The following is a 24,163-nucleotide window of genomic DNA, read 5'->3' on the forward strand; positions in this document are numbered from 1 at the left end:
TCACTTCTATTTGCACTGTCCAAAATACATAAAAAATCTTTGAAATATGGACTAGATCCTATATTTGAAATATAATGGAGCCATTTTTATAAAATAATAATCTTTCACCTAAACTTGATGAGGCCTGTCACTATTTAAAATATTAGATCAGCCCCAAGAGTGGGTTGTGTCTGCATTACAGAGACAGATGAACTTCTAAGGTATTTTTTCTGCAGTATTCTTTAAAAATTAGAACAAGGCAGGACATGGAGTATAGAACTTTCCATAGATTATAGAGCAAAAAGATGCTAATACCTATTTGAGTAATTTAGAATTTCAACCTATTTTTAAAATTGTGATGATTTAATGATTTTAAGGTTTAAGAGTAATAATTTTCAGGGAATTTCAATATCTCATAAAATGTTGAAATGTATAAAATATAAGCATTCCTTAAAAACTGACTTTGGATTCTTACAAGACTAGCATCTTATGGTCACAACTCCCTAGGGAAGCTTAAAAAAAACATATATATATATATAGCTTGCTGGTCACTGGATAGATTTATGAACTACTCATCTAATATCTGGAATCTCAATTAGTCTACTATCTTGTACTTATTTAAACATTGAGAATAGTTGATCTTATTAAATTCAGTGCATTTTACAAAGGTATTATCAGTGACTTTTTCTAGTATAGAAAGGTGAGAAGTTCTGATAAGCTCTGTCTCTGTAGGTAACTATGAAAATAGCCCAAACAGAAGTGCCTCTGTCACTTTTCATTTTGTGAACACCTGGACTTAAGTATACATCAGGCCACTTTTTTTTTTTTAAGCAAAAGTTTAGAAAAGATTTTAAATTGGATAGCTTTTACACCAGCAGTAATCACAGGTATCACAGACAGCCTTCAGAGATCTCTCTGTAAGTGCTTACTTTTGTTTTATAGATCTTGGGAACTGACCATATCCTGTTCCCAGAATACTGAATTTGATCGTATTAACCAAAGAAAGACTCTTCGTGTTCTCTATTGAGCTTTTTTAAGGGTTGATTTTGCCTCAGTGAAACCTTCATACGTTTACATTCTGTTTTAAGAAAATTCATAGTTGAAAATTGAACTGGTATGCTTTTTAAAAATATTCATTTATAAAAGTTAGCAATTTGTTCTGCTTTCCATTTCAAATTTATGTATACATTATCACAAGGTGATTACTGAGTAAGAAGACAGTGGTTGCCGTCAGTAATGCATTCTCTTCCTCAACGTGCTTATTATTTTTTAAAGTATAATTAAAATACTAATTTCTTGCTACATGCTTATTGTAGGAACAGTAAAAGTTTAATTTATTAACATATATACCTTTAGCTAAGTTTATCTGAATAAAGCATCAATGAAATCTATAGCTTGAGGCTCTTTTTTGCAAGTATTAACTGGTCATCTTAAAAATCATCCAATTGTATATATTGATGAGTTTATAGTACAATTCTGTGAAGATATGCAGTTCGGTCAGAGCTTCTTAACCTAGAATCTATGGTTTATACGAGTTCCTAGGGGAGGGGTGCCTGGGTGGCTCAGTTGGTTAAGCGTCTGCCTTCAGCTCAGGTCATGATCTCAGGGTCCTGGGATCGAGTTCCACTCAGCGGTGAGACTGTTTCTCCCTCTGTGACCTCTCTTGCTTTCACTCTCTGTCAAATAAATAAATAAAATCTTTAAAAAAAAAAAAAGAGTTCCTAGGGGATTTCATGGAGGAAGTTCACAGTTGGAACTATGAAGGTAGAAAATTAACTCTGTAAAACTGTATGTGTAATTGTGTGTGCCCTTTTGCATGGGTGCGTGTCTGCCCGTATGTTTGTGCGTATCTGTTTGGGAGGCATCTATAGCTATCAAAGGATCTCGAATCCAAAAGGATTCCTGGTTTAGGGTATCATGCAGAACTTTTATGAAAGATTACCATAACCAATAAAACTTTAAAAATAATTGAGTTTTTACACAATCATCATGTATTGTTTTCTAGTACTAAATGAAATTTGGCATCTCTAACTTGACAGAGTAGGTGACATGTAGTGCAATTTAGTTTCAAAAGCAACATTTGTGATACCATATATTTTTACCTGTTTTTTAAAGAATTTAAGGTATGACCAAATAATACAGCTTTTTTGAATTGAGATATGACATATAACATCTTATTAGTTTCAGTTGTACAATGTAATGTTTCAATATTTATATATAATGTGAAATGATCACAGTTAGTCTTGCCAACATCCATCACCACACGTAGTGACAAAACTAATTTTTTGCTTGTGATGAGAACTTTCTAGATCTACTTTCCTAGCAACTTTCAGATGCACAAACAGTATTATTAACTGTAGTCACCATGCTGCACATTACCTATCCAAGACTTAATTATTTTATAACTGGACATCTGCCCACCTTTTACCCATTTCAGCCAAATAATATGGCTTTCAAGATACTTTTCAAACTTTATTTTGCCTTCCCCTGTTGATATTTATTAGATTATTAACAATGCATTATTAGAAGAACGTGATCATGTTAAAACTTGTTCAGCACTAAAGCATTTTCTGCATGTATCTGTAGTTCATTATATTCTACCTCTGTGCAATACCAAAATTCATGAACTTGCATTAATGAGGATCTAGTTAAAGATAGTCCAAACTTTCTGCACTGCACTGCTTTTTTTTTTTTTTCTAAGTTCAAAACTTTGTTGTATTAGAAGGATGCTAGACATGCCCACACATTTTATAAAGATAGATGAAGGAGCACCTGGCTGACTCAGTCAGTGGAATGTGTGATGTGCAACCTGGGTCGTGGGCTTGAGATTGCTTAAAAATAAAATCTTTAAAATAAAAAAAGATAGGTTAAAAAGTCATAAATGACTGAGCATCATGATTTTGAATAGTCACTTAGAGATCAAATCTGTATGTTTGGTTTAAATAATTATTTAAATTTTAAGGTTCTTTACTTTGAATATGGCATAAACCAGTGGATATTTATTTATGACTTTATTTATGAGTTTATTTATTTATTTGACAAAGAGAGAGCGCACAAGTGGGGGGAGTGGCAGACAGAGGGGGAGGGAGAAGCAAGCTCCCTGCCGAGCAGGGAGCCCGATGCAGGGCTCAATCCCAGGACCCTGGGATCATGACCTGAGCTGAAGGCAGTCGCTTAACGACTGAGCCACCCAGGCGCCCCACCAGTGGATATTTAGACGGAGACAGCTTTATAAGTCTAGAATATAGTTGGATTAGTTCATTTCAATGCACTTATAGGAGTTGGACATATTGGGGCAAAACCCTCTCATTTTCACAATTATTAAGCAGATGACAGTGTATCTTGTTCACCTATAAGATTGACATGCTTAGGTATTTGTTGTTGTTGTTAAAGATTTTATTTATTTGAGAGAGAGAGAGAGAGAGAGAGACCACAAGCGGGGGGAGAGGCAGAGGGAGAGGGAAAAGCAGACTCCCTGCTTTGTGGGGAGCCTGATACAGGTCTCGATCCCAGGACCCTGGGATCATGACCTGAGCAGAAGGCAGACTCTTAACAACTGAGACACCCAGGCATCCCCTGTTGTTGTTGTTTTTAAAGAGAGGTGGTATTAGCACTGTGGTTGAGGGCTCTGGTGCCCAACAGGTTGCGGTTGATTATCTACTCTATCTTTTATTAATCATACAATCTCAGGCATTTACTTCACTCCATGTCCCTCAGTTTCTCCAGCTACGAAGTGCAAATCATAATTAGGCTTGCCAGGAGAATTAACTGAATTAATGCATATAACACACTTTAAACAGTGCCTGACACAAAGTAAATATTCAGTAAATATTGGCTATTATTCTTACCAATTATAGTTGGATAGACAGACTATTAAATGTAATGTTCTTGCTACCCTGTATTAATTTAACTTGAGTTTATAGGACTGAAAAGCAAATATGGTAATGTATTTCTTGAGGCCAGAAGTCAAGGATGAAATGTCATTTGGACAATGAATATATATCTGGTTGAGTCACATATAACCTCTTTTTTCAAATGAATTAATTCTTCTTAATCACCACATTATCTAAACTAAAATTTGAATATTAATGTTGAAATATGTCTCTCAAAGTGTTCATAGCCAAGTGCTATATTTAGAACGAATTAACAAGAATGCATTTTTTTGTTTCAATTTTTTATTTAAATTCTAGTTAGTTAACATATAGTGTAATAGTAGTTTCAGGAGTAGAATTTAATGATTCATCATTTATATATAACACTGTTTATCACAAGTGCACTCCTAATACCCATCACCTATTTAACCCATCCCCCCGACCTCCCCTCAGCAACCCTTAGTTTGTTCTCTATAGTAGAGAATTCGTTTGCCTTTCTCTTTTTTTTCCACCATGTTCATCTGTTTCATTTCTTAAATTCCACATATCAGTGAAATCATATGATATTTGTCTTTCTGAGACTGACTTATTTTGCTTAGCATAATACACTCTAGCTCCATCCACTTCATTGCAAATGGCAAGATTTCATTCTTTTTGATGACTAAGTAATATTCCATTGTATATATCTACCACATCTTTTTTATCCATTCATTAGTTGATGGACATTTGGGCTCTTTCCATAGTTCCATAGTTTGGCCATTGTTGATAATGCTGCTGTAAACATGTGCCAAGTTGACTCAGTATTTTTTGTATCCTTTGGGTAAATACTTGGTAGTGCAATTGCTGAGTCATAGGGTAGTTCTATTTTTAACTTTTTGAGGAAACTGCATACTGTTTTCAGAGTGGCTTCTCCCAGTTTAAGAATGCATTTTTTAAAAAGTTACTTAAATAAAGATAGATACACTAGGCAGATCTCTTCCTTTGTCTTAAGGTTGCAAAAGTGACAAAGGGGGGCAGGATTAAGTAAAGCTTTTTCAAGTGTAACAAAGGAAGATTACCAACTTTGTTCTAAAAATTTAGGACCCTCTTTTATCATTAGACCTTAGAAATCAAATATCATAGTTGTGAGAGCTCTATGGCAAAATACTGAAGCTTTCCTTTAGCATTCACAAAACTTGATGAAATATATTTTGCTGGCTTGGACCACCAATACTTCTGTTAGTAGATTCTCTGGATGTTCACCTACCAGCAAAGTGAAGAGGAAAATGCAGTCATTATTTTAGACATGGTAAATGCAATCCCAGGGAAGAAACTGAAAACTATAGGACTTTTTTGACTGAAGACTGTGCCAGCGTTCTTTAACAAGCTCTTCACCATGCAAATGAACAATGATGTCCCACACTGAAACATCTGTTAACTACATAAAACTGTTAAAGGGATTAACAGTGCTAGAGGCTGAAATGTAATCAGACAGGTGAAATAGCGATAAGATAAAATATTTGTGCATGAAATTGCAGTGATAATTTTTAATACTAGGTGTGGTAACTGAGTTAAGAATACTTGTGAAATGATGTTAAACTCTTTAAAATATGTCTTTGTCTTTTGCAAAGTGTAGAAAATTAGAGACATACAAGATGGGATGTTATTTTATCTTACTTGATTTGAAATATTTTCTGATTTTTAATAGATGTGATTGTATACAATTTGGGTGTCCTTCCCTCTACTGAAGTTGCTATAGAAAGATACGTGTGATTTTTAATTATGGAAAATGAAGTTCAGCTGCCAAATTCTTGTTTGTTAAGTTTGTCGTCATATAATGTGAAAACAGAGTATAGAATAGAAATGTTCAACATTGGGTTTTTCTGCTTTGACCCTGGAAATAGTGAGAAGAAAGATCTGTGGAAAAAAATACAGAGGTTTTGCTATATTCTGTTTTGAACATGAAACTGAGCTAATGAGTATTATGGGCCATTCATAAAAACATTCCTTAGTTTACTGAATGGATTTGTAATTGCTCTTGTCAGGGATGTGTGTGTGTGTGTGTGTGTTTATGGGTTTGCTTGTATTTATGTATGGATTTTAAATAAATAATTCTAGAAGTGTACCTTCACTTAGCCTGCAGGGGTTTGTAATGATTACATTATGCATATTGATTTCCAAATCCAAGTACATAATAAGCTAAGATTCATCTTTGAATGTATTGTCTATAGAATATTCATTCAAAACATAGTAATGTTTTCTGCATATTCTGTAATGTTTGTAAGAAATGGAAACCATTTTCGGTGTAGAATTATAATTTTGAAGATTCTGTTTGCACACATGTTTTACTTTGACTTTTTCTGCATTACCTAGCACCACCCAACAAACTGACACTTGCACTGTAGCTAATGTTCTTGTATTCACTATTATCCACTAACAAAAAATCATATGAACAGATTATGATCATGTTTGCGTTGACATCTCTATTTTTAATCTGTTTTTAAAAACTAAAATGACAGCTTCATCAAGTCTTTTTAGTATATTTTTAAACTAGTCAAATATATTAGAAATAATCTTAAAAACATTAGATATCAAATCAGTGTGATCCGTCACTTTTCTGGGGCCAGGGAGATCCTATTAACACATCTTAGAGAAGAAATGTTTAAATAGGGATATAACCTATTATCCTGAATATTAGATGTGCATACATTCAAATGTATTTTAATGGAAACTTTTAATACTATAGAATTAAGAAATATACTTACAGAGAGACTAACTTCCTCAAAGATCTTAGGATACAATTTTATTTATTTTTTTAAGGTTTTATTTATTTTTTTGTGAGAGAGAGAGGAACAACACAAGAGGGGGCGGGGGGGGGACAGAGGGAGAAGCAGACTCCCCGCTGAGCAGGGTGCCTGATACGGGACTCGATCCCAGGACCCCGGGATCATGACCTGAGCCAAAGGCAGGTGCTTAATCGACTGAGCCACCCAGGCGCCTAGGATACAATTGTATTTTTAAGAAGAAATCTGCTTTGTGGGAAGTCAAAGGATTATAGAAGTAAGAGATTATAAAAAGAAAACCTTTAAGTAAGAAAATTATTTTTTTAATAATTTCAATATCATTCCTCTCACAGATGTCTGAAAAAATCAATTTAGTGCCTTTTATACAAAAGATACCCCAAATATTAGATGGCTAGAGTTGGTCAGGAAATTATGGGGAAAATAATGACAAAAGAACACCAAATGTGTGTTTAAATTTTAGAATTATAGAATAAATTCTTTTCATACACATATGCAATTATCAAGGGGGAAAGATTGCAAGGAACTTTATTTTATAGGGCACGTGGGGCTTAAAGTGCAAAATCTGGAAGAATATTGACAGAAACAATGCTTGGGGTAACAAATGGAATTGGAAATAACTTTGGCATCAGCAGAAATAAACTTTCAATATTCCTATCTGATGTCAAAATAACCTGTGTGGCTGATGCTTTCTTAAAAGCATGAGAGGGAAGTGGAGAACTAAAAACCGGACCCTGCTTTAATTAGGAGCAACCATCAAGAAGAGGCAGCTATTTAAAACGAAAAGTAAAGTGCATAATGTTACTTGTTTAAATATTACAGTATCATGAGGAAGATTAAGCCAGATGACTGGTGCAGTTAATGTCCATAGGAAAATCTAAGACTTTCAAAGAAAAGCAGAAAACTACATCTGATCGATGTAGGCTTTGTATAAGGTTTATTGCCATTTGTTCTCAGTCTATGGGAGAGAGCCTCCATATTTTTATTTCTTCTCTAAATTGATCTTTGACTCACTCTGTGCCAGCCTGTAAAGTTAATGCATTCTTTTTTTTAAAAAATTTCTTTATTTATCTTACTCTTGCAGAGTGACATTTCACTTTTTCATGTTTTAGCTAAATAAGCCACATAAGCAATTTAAAAAAACAAAACAAAACAAAAAACCAAACCTCACTGAATTTTAAACAATTTTTTTTCCTTTGCTTTCTCTTTCAGGAAGTTGATGGCAATAAAGTTATGTCTTCATTTGCCCCACACAACTCATCTACCTCACCTCAGAAGGCAGAAGAAGGTGGGAGGCAGAGTGGTGAGTCCTTGTCGAGCACGGCCCTAGGAACTCCCGAACGGCGCAAAGGCAGCTTAGCTGATGTTGTTGACACCTTGAAGCAGAGGAAAATGGAGGAGCTCATCAAAAATGAGCCAGAAGGTAAAGGCTAGAAAAGGAAACAAAGTGCTTGCCATCTCCTGATTTTAATAGTCAGATTTTAACTTATAGTTGTTTTTTGACTTATACTCAAAGCTAAATTGGACAAAATGGAAACCTAATGCTTAAGATGGATAGGTTTTTTGTTTTTTGTTCTTCAGAAACATTTCAATATGTCTGTCCCGATTTTTTAATCATTAATTTCTGTTGTGATGTCTTCCTCATTTTCACACATGGGTAAGTTGTGGTTGAGTAAATAGAATAGAATGTGACGGTGGAGCCCAGAATAGGCACCACCCACGTCCCAAATATCTGCAGGCTAGTTGTTCATCTCCAGTTTTTGCCCCCAAGGCCATTTTACAACTTGATTAAATTGTATATAGCCTTATTTATACATGAATGCATATTATGCTACCTTAGTTCAGTCCATTTCTTGTATAGTCCAAAATTAATATGGTTAGGCCTATTCTATATTTAAAAATTATTGATTCTCTAATTCCGTTAGCCATGCTGAAGTTCCCATTTTGTTCAACTTCCAGGATGCCTTTCTTTTAAGATTTCATCTTCTAAATCTCTTCAGTAGTTACTGATAGTAGCCTATGGGTGATATGCACATGAAATACTGTTAAAATGAAAGCAAACGAACCATGAGAGACTATGGACTCCGAGAAACAAACTGAGGGCTTTAAAGGGGTGGGAGGTGGGGGGATGGGTTCACCCAGTGATGGGTATTAAGGAGGGCACGTACTGCATAGAGCACTGGGTGTTATACGAAAACAATGAATCATGGAACACTACATCAAAAACTAATGATGTACTGTATGGTGACTAACATAATAAAATTTTTAAAAAAAGGAAGGCAAAGAAACAGGGGCACCTGGGTGACTCAGTTGGTGAAGCATCTGCCTTTGGCTCAGGTCATGATCTCAGGGTCCTGGGATCCAGCCCTGCATAGGGCTCTTTGCTCAGCAGGGAGTCTGCTTCTCCCTCTCACTCTCCCTCTGAGCTCTCTCTCTCTCTCTCTCAAATAAATAAATAAAAATCTTTAAAAAAATAAATCAAGCAAACAAACAACTAATGCCCATTATAGAATTTATGCATAACTGATAGTCACCCTTTATGTTACAGATGTTTCCTACCTCCTACTTAAACCTGTATTCTTCCTAAGTTTGTATGCCACATTGCACATAAGAACATGCCTCCTATTTAAAAGTCAGATGGAGATTTAAAACAAACAAACAAACAATAGTGACATACACCAAAAATATACTGCATCTATGCTATATAAGACTGGGTTGGGCTCATTTCTAGTCTGTTGTTAGGACACTAGCAGACTACAAGCATATATGGCACAAAATGTATGTTAACCAGTATATTTGGGAGTCATATGGTAATTAAATATTTCTAGGTCCCTACCAGATGCATAGCTGGGACATGGGTTTTACTTATAATTTATGTAATTCACATGATCTTACAGTTGCAAAGAATTTTAGAGATAATCCAGTCAGCCAAAGACTTTTGATTTCCATACACGTGGAGATAAAAATGGGGTTTTGAGGAGGACCTAGACAATTTTTTTAATGTGCTAGATTTTTTTCTTGATATTAAAAATACTATCTTCTTATTTAAGAATCGTTTAAAAAACCATAGAAATTGAAAGGAAAGTAAAAATTGCTTAAATTTGTAGCTTTCTGATATAACAACTCTTAACCTTATGATGCATTTCTTTCTTGTCTTTTGTTTTACGTATTCTGTTCATTTTGCATGATTAATTTTATGCTTTTAAAATTATTTTGTATCTTTTATATTATCACACGTTATCATTAACTAAAGTCCACAGTTTATTCATATTTCATTAGTCTTCCCCAAGTGTGCTTTTTCTGTTCTAGGATGCCATCAAGGATAACATGTTCCATTTAGTTGTCTGTCTCCTTGGGTTCCCTTTGGCTGTGACAGTTTCTCACACTGTTTTTGTTTCTGATAACCTTGAAAGTTTTGAGGAATACTGTTCAGGTATATTGTAGAATGCCCCTCTATTGGTATTTATCTGGTGGTTTTCTCTTGACTAACCTGGGGTTATAGGTTTGGGGAGGAAGATCATGAGGTAAAGTACCTTTTTGTCACATCATATCAAGGGTACATATTTTCTATATGACTTATGAATTTGATGTTGACCTTGATCACCTGGCTGATACAGCATTTGTCAGAGTACTCCACTGTAAAGTTACTCCCTGCCCCGTTTCCATACCATAATCTTTGGAAGGAAGGTGCTATGTGCAACCCACGTTTAAGGAGTGGGGAGATACGTTCCCCCTCCTTTAGAGTAGAGTTTCTACATAATTTATTTGGAATTCTTCTGCATGGGAGATTTATCTCTTCTCCATCATTTATTAATTTATTCAATCGTTTATTTATATCAGTATGGACAGCATGGATATTTTATACTTTGACTTATAATCCAATTCTACTTTATTTTGTTGCTCAAATTGCTTCAGCTTTGGCCACTGGAAGCTCTTTCTATTGACTTCTGTGTCTTTTTTTTTTTTTTTTTTTATGTTATGTTAGTCACCATACATTACATCATTAGTCTTTGATGTAGTGTTCCATGATTCATTATTTGCGTATAACACCCAGTGCTCCATTCAGGACGTACCCTCTTTAATACCCATCACCAGGCTAACCCATCCCCCCACTCTCCTCCCCTCTAGAACCCTCAGTTTGTTTCTCAGAGTCCATAGTCTCTCATGGTTCGTCTCCCCCTCCGATTCCCCCCCCTTCATTTTTCCCTTCCTACTATCTTCTTTTTTTTTTTTTTTAAACATATAATGTATTATTTGTTTCAGAGGTAAAGGTCTGTGATTCAACAGTCTTACACAATTCACAGCGCTCACCATAGCACGTACCACAGTGATGGTGGGTAACTTTTCTTGAGCACTTCTTACTCTCTGGCACTGTAAGGTGCTGCAGACTCGTGTTGTGTATCTCATGCTCTGGTTTGAGAATCAGAAGAAGGGCTAAGAAGCCCTGGTTCCTTTTATTGGAGAATGGTATTAGAAAGCCAGATCTGAGGGACGCCTGGGTGGCTCCATCAGTTAAGCGTCTGCCTTCGGCTCAGGTCATGATCCCAGGGTCCTGGGATCACGTCCTGCATTGGGCTCCCTGCTCAGCAGGGAGTCTGCTTCTCCCTCTGCCCTCTCACCCTGCTTGTACTCTATCTCTCCCTCTGTCTCTGTCAAATAAATAAATAAAATTAAAAAAAAAAAAGAAAAGAAAGCCAGATCTGGATACAATGTGTGCTCTTTGCTCGTAAGGCATTATTTATTTTAGGGCCTCTTACCTAACAAAACGAAGAAATATATGTGTGTACTAGCCTGTATACATACATATCTATAAATATTTCTATGTCTAGTTGTCTATATATTCAGCTAAACGTGAGTTCTTACTACTGTCTGCAACTGTAATCTATTTCCGCATGGATCATTCCAGCCTCATTCCTTGTCGATGTGTATAATCCCACCCCACTATGAGTAACCTTGACCTGACCATCTGCCATCCATTTACTTATTGTTCAATTCCAGTGTATATGTACAACAGTATCAGAATTCTTTTTTTTTTTCATGATGTTTTAGAAATGACTTTTATTCAGTGGGAAAATGTTCGTGGTCAAATGCTAAGAGAAAAGGCAGGATATAAAATTTTATATACAATAATATCTTTTTTTTATTATGTTATGTTAATCATCGTACATTACATCATTAATTTTTGATGTAGTGTTCCATGATTCATTGTTTGCATATGCAAACAAGTATCAGAATTCTTAACTGATAATACCAGTTAAAGATAATATCTTTATCAATAGGGTATAGTACTTACATGCAGCTCTTTTTGCCTTATTTTTACAGATTCCATTCATTTCCAAAATTACTTAGGTAATTTTTCCTCCACCCTATTCTGTGACGTTTCTCCATACATTTGTAATATGATTAAATTCTTTCTGTAGTTTTTCCCAGTACCTCTCAAATTATTCAGCTATCTTACAGAATCTTCTTACATCAAGATTCAAGCTTTATGTTGTACATTTCTACATGTTTTGACAAATGCACATTACCACTTATCCACCACTGTGATATCATTCACAACAATTGTTTGATAACCTTAAAAATCCCTGTGCTTCATTTATTCATCCCTCCCTCTTTCCCTAGAATTCCAGGCAATCGTTGACTTTCTACTATCTCTGTAGTTTTGCCTTTTCCAGATTGTCATATCATTGGAATCATACAGCATATAGTCTTTCAAACTGGCTTCTTTAACATATCAATGTGTATTAAAGTTTCCTTCATGTCTGTTCATGGCTCATTTCTTTTTAGTACTGAATAAAGTCCCATTGTATGAAGGTATCACAGTTTATCCATTCACCTATCAAAGGACATCTTAGTTGTTTCAAGTTTTTGGTTATTAAGAATAAAGCTTTTATAAATATTTATGTGAAGGTTTTTGTGTAGACATAAGTTTCCAACTCAGCTGGGTAAACACCTAGGAGTGTGAATGTATGGTAAGATTATGCTTAGCTTTATGAAAAAAACAAAGCAAAACTGCCAAGCTGTCTTCCAAAGTGGCTGTGAGATTTTGCATTCCCAGCAGCAACGAACGTAAGTTCTTGTTGCTCCATATCCTCACAAGCATTTGATATTGTCAGTTTTTTGGATTTTATCCATTCAGATTGGTTTGTAGTGGCATTGTTGTTTTAATTTGTTGTTCCTGATGACATATAATGTGGAGCATCTTTTCATATGTGTCTTTGCCATTTGTATATCTTCTTTGTATCTGTTTACATTGTTTGCTCATTTATTAATTCAGGGTTTTTTTAATTGTTGAGTTTTAAGAGTTTTTTGTGTATTTTGGATGCAAGTCCTTTATCAGGTATGTGTTTTGCAAATATTCTCTTTCAAGTTGTGGCTTGTATTTTTTTTTTCTTTTGACATTTTCTTTTGCAGAGCATGTTTTAATTTTAATAAAGTCCAACTTACCTCTTTTCTTGCTTTGATCATACTTTTGATGTTGTAACTAAACATACAGTGCCTAGCCCAATGCCATTTAGATTTTCTCTGCTGTTATTTTCTAGAAGTTGTGTAGTTTTGCATTTTATAATTTAGACGCTATGATCTGTTTTGAGTTAATTTTTGTAAAAGGTTTAAGTTCTGTAAAAGGTTTAAGTTCTAAAAAGGTTTAAGATTAAGTTTTAATTTGTGTTTTTGTAGATAGATGTCCAGTTGTTCTAGCACCATTTGTTGAAAAGATTATCATATTTCCATTGAATTTCCTTTGTTCCTTCACCAAAGATTAGTTGACTGTATCTGTGTGGGTCTATTTCTGTCCTCTGTATTCCGTTCCACTGATAATTTGTCTGTTCTTTTTCCAACACCTTGCTGTCTTAATTGCTATCACTTGAAAGTTGGGTAGTGTCAATCCTCCCACTTTGTTCTTTTACTTCAGTATTATGTTGGTTACCCTGGCTCTTTTGCCTTTCCCTGTAGACTTCAGGATTAATCTTGATATCTACACAATTACGTCCTGGGAAGTTGGGAAGAACTGACATCTTAACAGTATTCAGTCTTTCTATCCATGAACACAAAATATTTCTCTATTTATTAAGATTTTCTTTGATTTCTTTTGAGTTTCATAGTTTTCTGCGTATAGATCCTGTACATATTTTGTTACATTTATGCACAGTATTTTCATTATATTATGTTTTATTAAAATGATGTATTTATTTATTTATTTGAGAGAGAGAGAGAGAGCATGGTGGGGAGGGGCAGAGGGAGAGGGAGCAAGAGTCTTTTTTTTTTTTTATTTTTATTTATTTATTTATTTATTTATTTATTTATTTGAGACAGACAGAATGAGAGACAGAGAGCATGAGAGGGAGGAGGGTCAGAGGGAGAAGCAGACTCCCTGCCGAGCAGGGAGCCCGATGCGGGACTCGATCCCGGGACTCCAGGATCATGACCTGAGCCGAAGGCAGTCGCCTAACCAACTGAGCCACCCAGGCGCCCCGGGAGCAAGAGTCTTAAGCAGAATCTGCACCGAGCATGGAACCGACTTGGGGCTCGATCTCACAAACCTAGATCACAACCTGAGCTGAAACCAAGAGTGCACCACCCGGGCGCCCCTCATTATATTGTATTTTTAATTTCAAATTCCAATTGTTCATTGCTGGTATAAAGGGAAACAACTGGCCTTTGCATATTAACCTTGTATCCTGTGACCTTGCTCTACTTGGTTATTATCTCCAGGAGTTTTTGTGTATTGTTTACATTTTCTGTATAGACAATCCTATTATCTGTGAATGAAGATAGTTTTATTTCTTCATTCCCAAGATATATACTTTTTATTTCCTTTTCTTCTCTTGTTGCATTAGCTGGCTTCTCCAGTACAGTGTTGAATAAGAAAGTGGTAAAACGGGACATCTTTGCCTTGTTCTTGATTGTGAGGAGAAAGCTTCAAGTTATCATCATTAAATATATTACCTGTAGGGTTTATGTAGATGTTCTTTATCAAGTTGAGGAAATACCCTTCTATTTCTAGTTTGCTGAGAGTTTTCACCATGAATAGCTGTTAAAATTTGTCAAAAGTTTTCATCTATTGATATGATGTACTCTTCTAAGTTTTTATTTTAAATTCCAGTTAGTTGACATATGGTGTAATATTTTTTTTTTAAAGATTTTATTTATTTGACAGAGAGAGACACAGCGAGAGAGGGAACACAAGCAGGGGGAGTGGGAGAGGGAGAAGCAGGCTTCCCGCGGAGCAGGGAACCCGATGCGGGGCTCGATCACAGGACCCTGGGATCATGACCTGAGCCGAAGGCAGACGCTTAACGACTGAGCCACCCAAGCGCCCCGACATATGGTGTAATATTAGTTTCAAGCGTACAATATAGTGATTCTACACTTCCATACAATTACCCAGTGCTCATCACAGCAAGTGCACTCCTTCATCCCTATCACCTATTTAATCCATCCCCGACCCACCTCTGCTCTGGTAACCATCAGTTTATTCTTTATAGTTAAGAGTCTGTTTCTTGGTTTGCCTCTATTTTTTTTCCCTTTACTCATTTGTTTTGTTTCTCAAATTCTACATATGAGTGAAATCATATGGTGTTTGTCTTTCTCTGACTGACTTATTTTGCTTAGCATAATACTCTCTAGCTCCTTTAGTGTGCTCATATGATGAGATTTTTGAATGATGAACAACCTTGCAAACTGGGTAAATTCCACTTAGCTGTGGTTTATAATATATATAATATTGAATTCAATTTGCCAGTACTTCATTGAGGATTATAGCATCCATGTTCTTGAGAGATCCTGTTCTATAGTTGCTTTTTTTAAATGCAATGTCTTTATCTGATTTTTCCAGTAAGATAATGCTGGGATTCATAGAATGAGTTGGGAAGTGTTTCCCTCACATGTTATTGTTTAATTTTTGTTGGAGATGTGTTTGTGGTCCAGATCTGAGGTCTAGGAAGAACTACCACTGTAGTGCTACATATTGGATTACAAAGTAGTTTGGGTTTCTTTTTTTGGGGGGGGGGTTACCTTTAGATGATGTTCTCCAGGGAAATTGGTATATGACTTGGTATTTCTCCAGTGTGTCATGTTGGCTTCCAAGTAGTTGCACAGACTCTAAATTTGGAGGTACATGACAGGACAGCTCCAAATGAGTAACTCCCAGAAGGAAAGAAGACAGTAGGCAGTGCCTCCCATTTAGACGTATTGGGACTTAGGAGAAAAGTATATCTAGCAACAGGTACACAAGCAGAAGAGTAGACAGAGATAGAGCATCCACAGCAGGAAGAGACGACATGAAGAAACATCACTATTAAATGTGGACATTATACTGTTTTCATTATTGTATTTCCCACAACTTTTTTTGTACTTTGCCTCCTGTGGATATATTAAAAGCTCAGCTCAAGAGTGACTTGCTAGTGAATAATATAAAGACATTGAGAAAATACAGAGATAGTCTTGATGGAAGACAGGAATATAAATTGAACATGGCTAACGTGTAAAAGCCTGAGTTGCAGAAAGATACTTTATATACAAACAGAACCACTAAGATGCATTTATGTTTATGTACACAAGATTCCTAGATATGTGCTTCGAGTACACAGAAATGTAAATACGCTCATTTTTATTGATAAAGAAATTTGCCATGGCAAGAATGTTTATTTAATGACTGCAACAATTGAGAGATACGTCAAGCAGCAATTTACGTATTTCAATAAAGTGATGTTCTTAAGAAAAAATATAGAAAAGCAGAAAATCGTATCATAGGAAAGCAATAGAATGTTGACAATAGTTTATTAAACTGTAAAGAGGAGAAAAAATGGGGGAAATACATCCAGGCAGGTGTGTAAAAGTCCCAACAGTAAGTAGAAAGTTACATTTGCTTTAAATACTCCATTAATCATAGGGTATGGTTGGGCATGAGAATGGCATCTAAGCATTAGGACCATGACACTGTATATAGTACAAAAAATGATCATAGCTCTGTGATGTACTATAGCATCAAAAGAATAAAATAGGAATAAAATTTAACAAAAGAACTGCAGAACTTATACTCAAAAACTACAAAACATGGTAACAGCTTTGTGATGAGAACAGCAATATGGGGATGAGGTGACCAGAGATAGGGTGAATGGAACTAAATGTTAAGCTCACAAATATATGCCACAGAAAAATCCTTTCTTCCCCCAAGCTATTTTTCCCATTGTTTTTCAAAGGCCATTAAAATGAACAGCAGGTTGTAATGAAAATTTCATTAAGCCCCAGCTAAATCATTATGAGGGTGCCATATTCATGCCTTTGCTTCCTCTCATTGAGGGGGGGGGGAAGCAGATTTCAGTAGAAAATCTTTATTATTTCCGACCTTATCCCTGCCAACAGCAAACTAACAAAAATTCAGAAGTTAGAAGAGAATGGTGTGTCATACAAAAGGAGGCCACCGAGGTGAAATGGTTAGAAAGAAAATTAGATTTGCTTATGAGTTGAAGAAAAAAATGGCTCTCTTTTATTCCAGCTAGCTTAGTTTTTCAAGCAATTAAGATATTTCAAAAGTTATAAATAGGACAAAAATATATTAATGCATTTTCGTTTGTATCTTTTTCCACCATCAGAATTGTTGCCTATCGTTATTCAAAAAAGTCTGGCATGAAAGACTCATTTGTCCAGTGTCTCTTAACCGACATGGAATGCCAAACTTCATAGTAAATTCACAGCTCAAAATATCTGCCCTATGCAATGTAGGTACATTATACTTGGTAATACCTAAGCTCTATCAGTTAGTCTTTAACTATCAGAGGTTAAGAATAACAACAAGGTTTAATATTATAGTATGGGACACGTAATGCCTGCATCAAAACATTGATTAAATAATGATGTATTGGTGGGGGAAATGTAACATATATTAAGTGCATATCATGTGTTAACTATAGTGTTACATAACTTATATGAAACACTTCATTTAATCTCTACATAAACCTTATAGCCAAGGCTGCTATGTATAGCTGTCCCAATTTCAGGAAGTGCCACTTACATGAACTAAATATTCTTATTCTTATCATCTCCATTTTCAGATGAGAAAACATGATTAAATATGTCACAGTGTGACTGTCAGGGTCATTATTCAAACTGAAGTCAACCTAAACTATAATCCATGCTGTTAACCACTAGTTACACTGTTTCTTCCAATTAGGAATTTTGCCAGTAATAGTTTAATGTTACTCTTTAGCCCATGTGTGCCTAAATTCCTTTGAAATATGAAACAATAAAGTAGTACTTAATAACTATCTGCCAAAGTAAGTTCCTGATGCCTCAGTGGTGATCAAATTTCCAGAAAGTTTTAATCGAAAATCAGCTCAGTTTGAACTGTTTTGAGTTTAAAGTGCTAAAAAAAAAAAAAAAATGCCTTGGAGAGTATCTTAATAAAAACTTGTTTTAGGTTTTATTATGTCTGGGAGCAAAATAGTTGTCGAATAATAGAAATTCAGAATTGGAATGAAATGTAGACATATTTTAGGATATGTCTACCCTCATTTTTGAGAGAGACAGAGACAGAGAGCGAGCAAGCCTGAGACTGATGGAGGTAGAGATGTGCCTGAGATCCCACAGCAGTCGGTGTTAAAGCCAAATGACAATCCAGTCCACATCTTACAGGCACAGGTTCTTTGTTTTCTTGTTCACTTGCAACATACATTCAGACATTCTTTTTTTCTCCTTTTCTTGGTCTTTTAGAAATAAAGTCACTACCTTAGTTTGGAAGAGTATTTCACTGTTCCTTAAGTTTGATCCAATCTAAGGCAACCAGATTATCTTAATTTACCTAATAAAGCCAAGATAGATAGGTATCCACAAAAGCCCTGAGTTCCCAAGTTCCAGTAGCTAGGGATGATCTACAAATATAGATCAGCATTTAAGTTTATTGGGTCAGACTTAGACCTTAACTTGATTTTCATTCAAATTTTGGGTCATTAACAGCACAGGTGAGAATAATTTTACCTTGATGAGACTTTAAATACCTCACTTAGAATTCTTTTAGATACAAATATTATAGCAGGCCTCTTATTTTAACTTTTCTATATTAACATCAATGCTGTGTTCAGTATCTCTTTGCAATGGCCGTTTCAACTTATAGGGAAATATACGTCTGTTCCTTCTAGAAACACAACAAACAAAACTGACTTTTTCTCGATTCCCATCACCTCTGTGTGTAGTTCTGTTCCTCTTCTCTCCAAGTCTCAGTTGTTAGAAAGAGTACTCACTGTTTTAACTTTGTCATCTTTTTAAGTACTGTTATTTGCTTCCATTGTGACCCTTACTCTGCTGCAATATAATTGTCCATATATTTGTCAGTTCGTCCCCTACATTAAACTCTTTAAAGGTGAGGGTAGTGCACATAGTAAATATTCAAAATATTTGTTGAAAGGATGCTTTTACTTCCTGAGCGCTGCCCCATGGCTGTCTTGGGGGTGGGAGAGCAAAGACCTTAACAAAGATAGGACTCTTCTGCCAGATATTGTGTGAGCTACTTCATTTAATCCTCAAAAACTCTGAGGTTAACATCAGGCTTAGTAACTTTATTTTTTATTTTTTTGAGAGAGAGAGAGAGAGAGAGGGAGGGAGAGGAGGGGAGGAGGGGCAGAGGGAGAGGAGAAGAGAATCTTAGGCTCCACTCCTGGCACGGAGCCCGACATGGGGCTCAATCCCAGGACTCTGAGATCATGACCTGAACCGAAATCAAGAATCAGACGCTGAACCTCCTAAGCCACCCAGGAGCCCCCCAGAAGCTCAGTACCTTGCTTATGTTCTTATTATCTGGAGGAACTAGAATTGGAACAAAATTACTGTCCTCCACCGAACTACTTGGCATTGAATATAAGACCATATATAATCTGACTCAACCCCTTTTTTCCCTTGCTGTTGTTTTCACCACTTTTCTAAGGTACATGTTCTTATGCTATCTTACCAAACTGCATGCGGTTCTCTCAACACTATTTTTAATACTACTCTACTTTTTCATATGTGGTTTCTTCTGCCTAGCGTGTCATTCCCTGTCTTAGCTACCCAGTGTCTTTTATTCACCTTTAAGACTCAATACCTTCTCTGAACACTTTTGTCAGAATTTGGCTTAGTCTACACTGTTAGCATTAAGTCACACCTATATTAGTTCTTACCTCCTTATCACTATTGTTTACTTCCCTCCTGTCTTCCACAAGAGTATGTGAATGAAGGTCCTTAGTTTAATTACCTGTGCCTGTCTGTTTCTTAATAATGGGCTTGATGCATAATAGGTGATTGTTTATCTTAACTGTGTAGGACAGTAAACTACTAATTGACATGTTGTAGCCTTTGCTAACTAACACTCCCCTAAAAATTGAGGGGCTTTTTGGCTTCATTTGTCTTTTTCCTCCGGTTTTAACATTCTCTTTTCTTCATATCCTACTCAGACTCTTCTTTGACCTCCCTATTTATCTTATCATCCTGTCTTCTCCAAACTTCTCCTCATTATTTAATCTTTGAGATCATTACTTTCCGTTCTTTCTGTGACTTAGAGGTTAAAGTTTTGTCTTATGTCACAAAACTAGATATTTTAAAATCCAGGATAGAAAACTAAGATACACACAGAATGAAAACTCTATATTCACATTAATCTTTTAAATGGCTCTAATGTTTCACATTTCTCTAAGGAAATATGTTGGCGTTATTTATGCATTAGTGGCCATAGACAATAATTCTCCCCCACTCCTGTAGGCAAAGTGAAAAGTGAATTGGATGGATCTATGAATAATTTTCCAAAATTCAAAGCTAAAACTGGTTCTTTAACAGTGTGTCAGCACAACGGAGACCAGCACCTTTTCTAAGTTTATAGAATTGGCATGGGAGAGAGAGTTCTTATTTCTTATGATAGGCTCAAGATGGGGGCAGCTTAATTTTGGATCTTCTGTTCCACAACCCTATTTCCCCCTCCCCACATATAGTTCATGTTAGAGGACTTTGGTGAAAGAAAAATGACTGATTCCTTTCAACACCTTCCCTGGTCCCTCCAGTCTTCCAAGAACTTTAGCATGTTACCTCAAGGGTAGAATTTCCAAACCCAGGAATCAGGATGCATTTTTAAAATTTTAAATAAGAATTTCTTGCATAAAACTGAACATCTACCTTATTATTTTAATGGTAAAAAACATTATATTTTCTTGCCTTTAAGTTGCTATAATGACTGTGTTAATGTAACGCATATCTGCCTTCAGTTGGCAATGCTGACTGCCCTACTTTCATCAGAGGGTTGTTGAAGGAAACAAATGAGGTAATGCACATGAAAGTACTTCATGAATTATAACCGACTTGGAATTGTACCAGTTATTGTCATTATCACATCTTGTCTGGTTAGAAACATTAGTTACTTTAGGCATGCTGGAAACATTATATAGTTTCCAGTGTTGCTTTCCCAGGATGCTTTTATGTACTGAAAAAATAGGATTCAGACCTGCAAAATTCTGGAAATTTAGGATATGTAGTTGACAACAAAAACAGCAAACCCAACCTTCATAAAAATCCTGGGAGAGGTAGTTGCTTTGATTTTATTTATATAAATGTCCCTAAATAAAATGTGGGTAGGCCATTTTCTACCTCGAGAATTACTGTTCAAAAAGAAAGGAAGATTTTTCTAAATTGATATGGATGAAGTTGCAAACTGTGACCAACATGAAACTAGGAGAGGCATTTTAACATGGCATTTGCAGACTTGTCTTATTTCTACAATAAACGTGAATGTGTGCTGAAGACAGATTCTAAGTGAGGACTCCTTTGGCCAAAGTTTCATAATTTTCTAAGATTTTCGCTTTCTTTTATGTGGTTTATTTATTCTTCCTTTCCTCCCCCTTTATGCTTTTTTCTTTTCATTCCTTTTGTGTGTGCATGTGTGCGTGTGTGTAGTCCTCCTTTCAGATCCCACATATGCTTGGTTTTATTTAGCATCTTATCTGTCAGTGTTCTTCCTTCTTAGAGTGTGACGCCCACACCTCCAAAATTGTTGTGCCGTGATGAGTGTACTCTTTGTGTGTAAGGAACTGCGTTTATTTGTGAAATTTCATTTCTACTAGAACTAGACTTTGTCATTATTTACACTACTGGAGCTTCTTTTTTCTGAACTTCAGAAAATCTTTGCTCACAATTTATAAGACCCTAAAGGCACAACCTATTACCAAAATCACCCAGTGTTACTTTACATGAAACAGTTCATTGCTTTTAGTACAGACCTCACAAAAAGAGTTTTCTTCTTGTGAGAACTAATCAGAAACAATGGGATGGGTTGGAAAAAGTATATATTGTGACATACTTCAAGCCTTTACTCTCAGAGTCATCTGTAGACTATAGACCATCAGTGGGTGAAGGAGATACTGAAATTTTCATTCTCATTTTCTCTGTGTTGCTGTCTCTCTCTCCAGGAGACACAATGGGAAAGATTGTTTCCTTGGGTGGAGAAACTTAAGTGGGTATCACCCTGACACTGTGCAATGCAGTGCAAATTCTCAGTGGCAAATACAAAACAAAACGATACAAAACAAAACAAAACAAAAAAACAAATGACCTTTCATTTAACTCCATTTGTAGCATTTGCAAGATTGGGTTGGACAGCTTTTAAGTCTGTAAATAAGATGCTTATAAAATAAAAAGTATATGTAAATTGTTGGTCATGAATTATCCTCTCTTAAAACTTTAAAATATGTACGGATATTGTTTTGTAATGTATCATTTTGATATTTGCATCAGTCACACCTATTGAAAATAATTTACTTTCGTTGATTGCCCCCTCTGTGACAGTTATGCTCTTTTTTCCACCAGAAATAATTGTTAATGCCCTTTTAACTTTTATTACAAATATGTTGATATATAGAACCCTTAGATCCTCTGAATGGAATAAGGCTTTCCCCTTGTTTTAACACTTATTTGAGGGGTCTGAAAGTAGATATTACAAGCATTACAAGTATGCTTTCGTCTGTGTTGTGCTACAGCATTGCGTGTAATCATTCTATGGAAAAGACAGGCCCCTGGCACATGATATTTGGCCTTGTGAACATCCCTACAGGCACTGCATGTTTGATATTTGAGTTTACATTATAAATTGCAATGCCGGTTCTTACAATTTAAATGTCTGTTGTTGAGCAGCCCCTTTAGAAATTAAATTGAAGCATATTACATTAACAGACAAGTTGAAATAGAAATTCGGAATTGCCTCCTAATTTTACCAACTTTTTAATTACTATTTTTTCCTGAGGAAATTATGGAGAGTGACTTCCCTAAATTCACAATTCCAAAGCAAATTGGGCAAAGAAGAGGACACTTTGAAATTCGCTCTTGTTTTAAAACCGCATTTGATAAGGTGGGAAAAATACAAAGTGAGCGGATCCGGGAAAAAGCTTAAAGATACTTTAATTGGCAGAGGTTTGAGTTGCTTTTGTTTAGTTACTCACTGTCCTTTTGACAAAGTACATGTTGAAGAGGCTTTGTAAGTGGTGTTCTACTGAAGGACAAACAAGGGTACTTTTCAGTTGAGCCCTTTTAAGTTTTGTTCCTCACACTCTCGCTGCTGTTGGAGGCTACTCCTAATGCATTGTGGCTGTGTGTTCATCGCTGCAGTGTGTCACTGGAAAATGTCTCTCTTCTTGTTGAGCAAGCTAGAGTCTCACCTCCAGGCACCCTTTTCAAAGGCCCCGCTGTATGGAAATCGACACTCATGAAACAATGATAAAGAAAAGAGTTTATTTTTTAAAGGTCAGGACAAGAAGACGCCCTCGAATGCCGCAGAGCCTATTTCTTCAGGAATAAGTGTTTTAACTTTAGCACAGTTAGCCAAGTTTGAAGCCTTGTAAGTTTTCAACGCTAAAGTGAAACTTGTTCACTGTCCTCTCCTATTCAAGTGGTATCCGTCATAGCGGTTTATCTTGATAGTTTTGATTTCATTAAGTGTTCTAAGAAATTAATTTATACTTTCTTGTGAGACCTTCTGACTTGGATCATAAATAAAGGCTCAGGGCTTACCTTTGGGGTCTTCTTTCTATAAAGCAGTGGGTCCCTGAGCTGAGATCCAGGAACGTCTGTACAAGAAACCAATCTGGCCAAGAAAACTTCTGTTTTTCTTTTTAACTAGAACTTGTACATTTGTTAGTATTTGGAAATGATACTTAATATTATGTCCTTAGTGTTCATCTTTCTGAGAACAATCAAGCCAGCATTGTTTTTTCAGGTGTCTGTTTGTCTGTGAATATAAGGGTTCTATTTGATTCCTGCTCATAGGTGAATTTGTCTACTGAGAGGACTCTATAAATAATCCATTCCAACATCTCTTTGCCCAAATGTTTTTAATATTTTCTAAACCTTTCAGATAAATATGGTAGCCCTGTTTTTCTTGACCTTAACTAAAACTGTCAGTGCCAGACTTTCAGTTTTAATACATAGATCACTTTAAAAAGACCTATTGACCCAGGCTGTACATTTAGAAATAAACATTAGCGGAATGTGCCAGCCCTCCTTGTTGCTTATGTGCCACAGCTTTTG

General features: G+C 35.7%; 1 protein-coding gene across 3 annotated transcripts in view; it reads left to right on the forward strand.

Moving 5' to 3' along the window:
- Positions 1-24,163, forward strand: part of SOX5 (SRY-box transcription factor 5) — a 346,461-nt gene that overhangs the window by 38,742 nt on the left and 283,556 nt on the right. For all 3 annotated transcript variants that reach the window (XM_021690523.1, XM_021690525.1, XM_021690524.1), the window contains exon 2: positions 7,844-8,054. In XM_021690523.1, the coding sequence (XP_021546198.1) occupies positions 7,844-8,054 (211 nt within the window). The remainder of the gene's footprint in view (positions 1-7,843; positions 8,055-24,163) is intronic.

Source organism: Neomonachus schauinslandi, chromosome 5 (genome assembly GCF_002201575.2).
Source record: "Neomonachus schauinslandi chromosome 5, ASM220157v2, whole genome shotgun sequence".
Classification (NCBI taxonomy): Eukaryota; Metazoa; Chordata; class Mammalia; order Carnivora; family Phocidae; genus Neomonachus; species Neomonachus schauinslandi.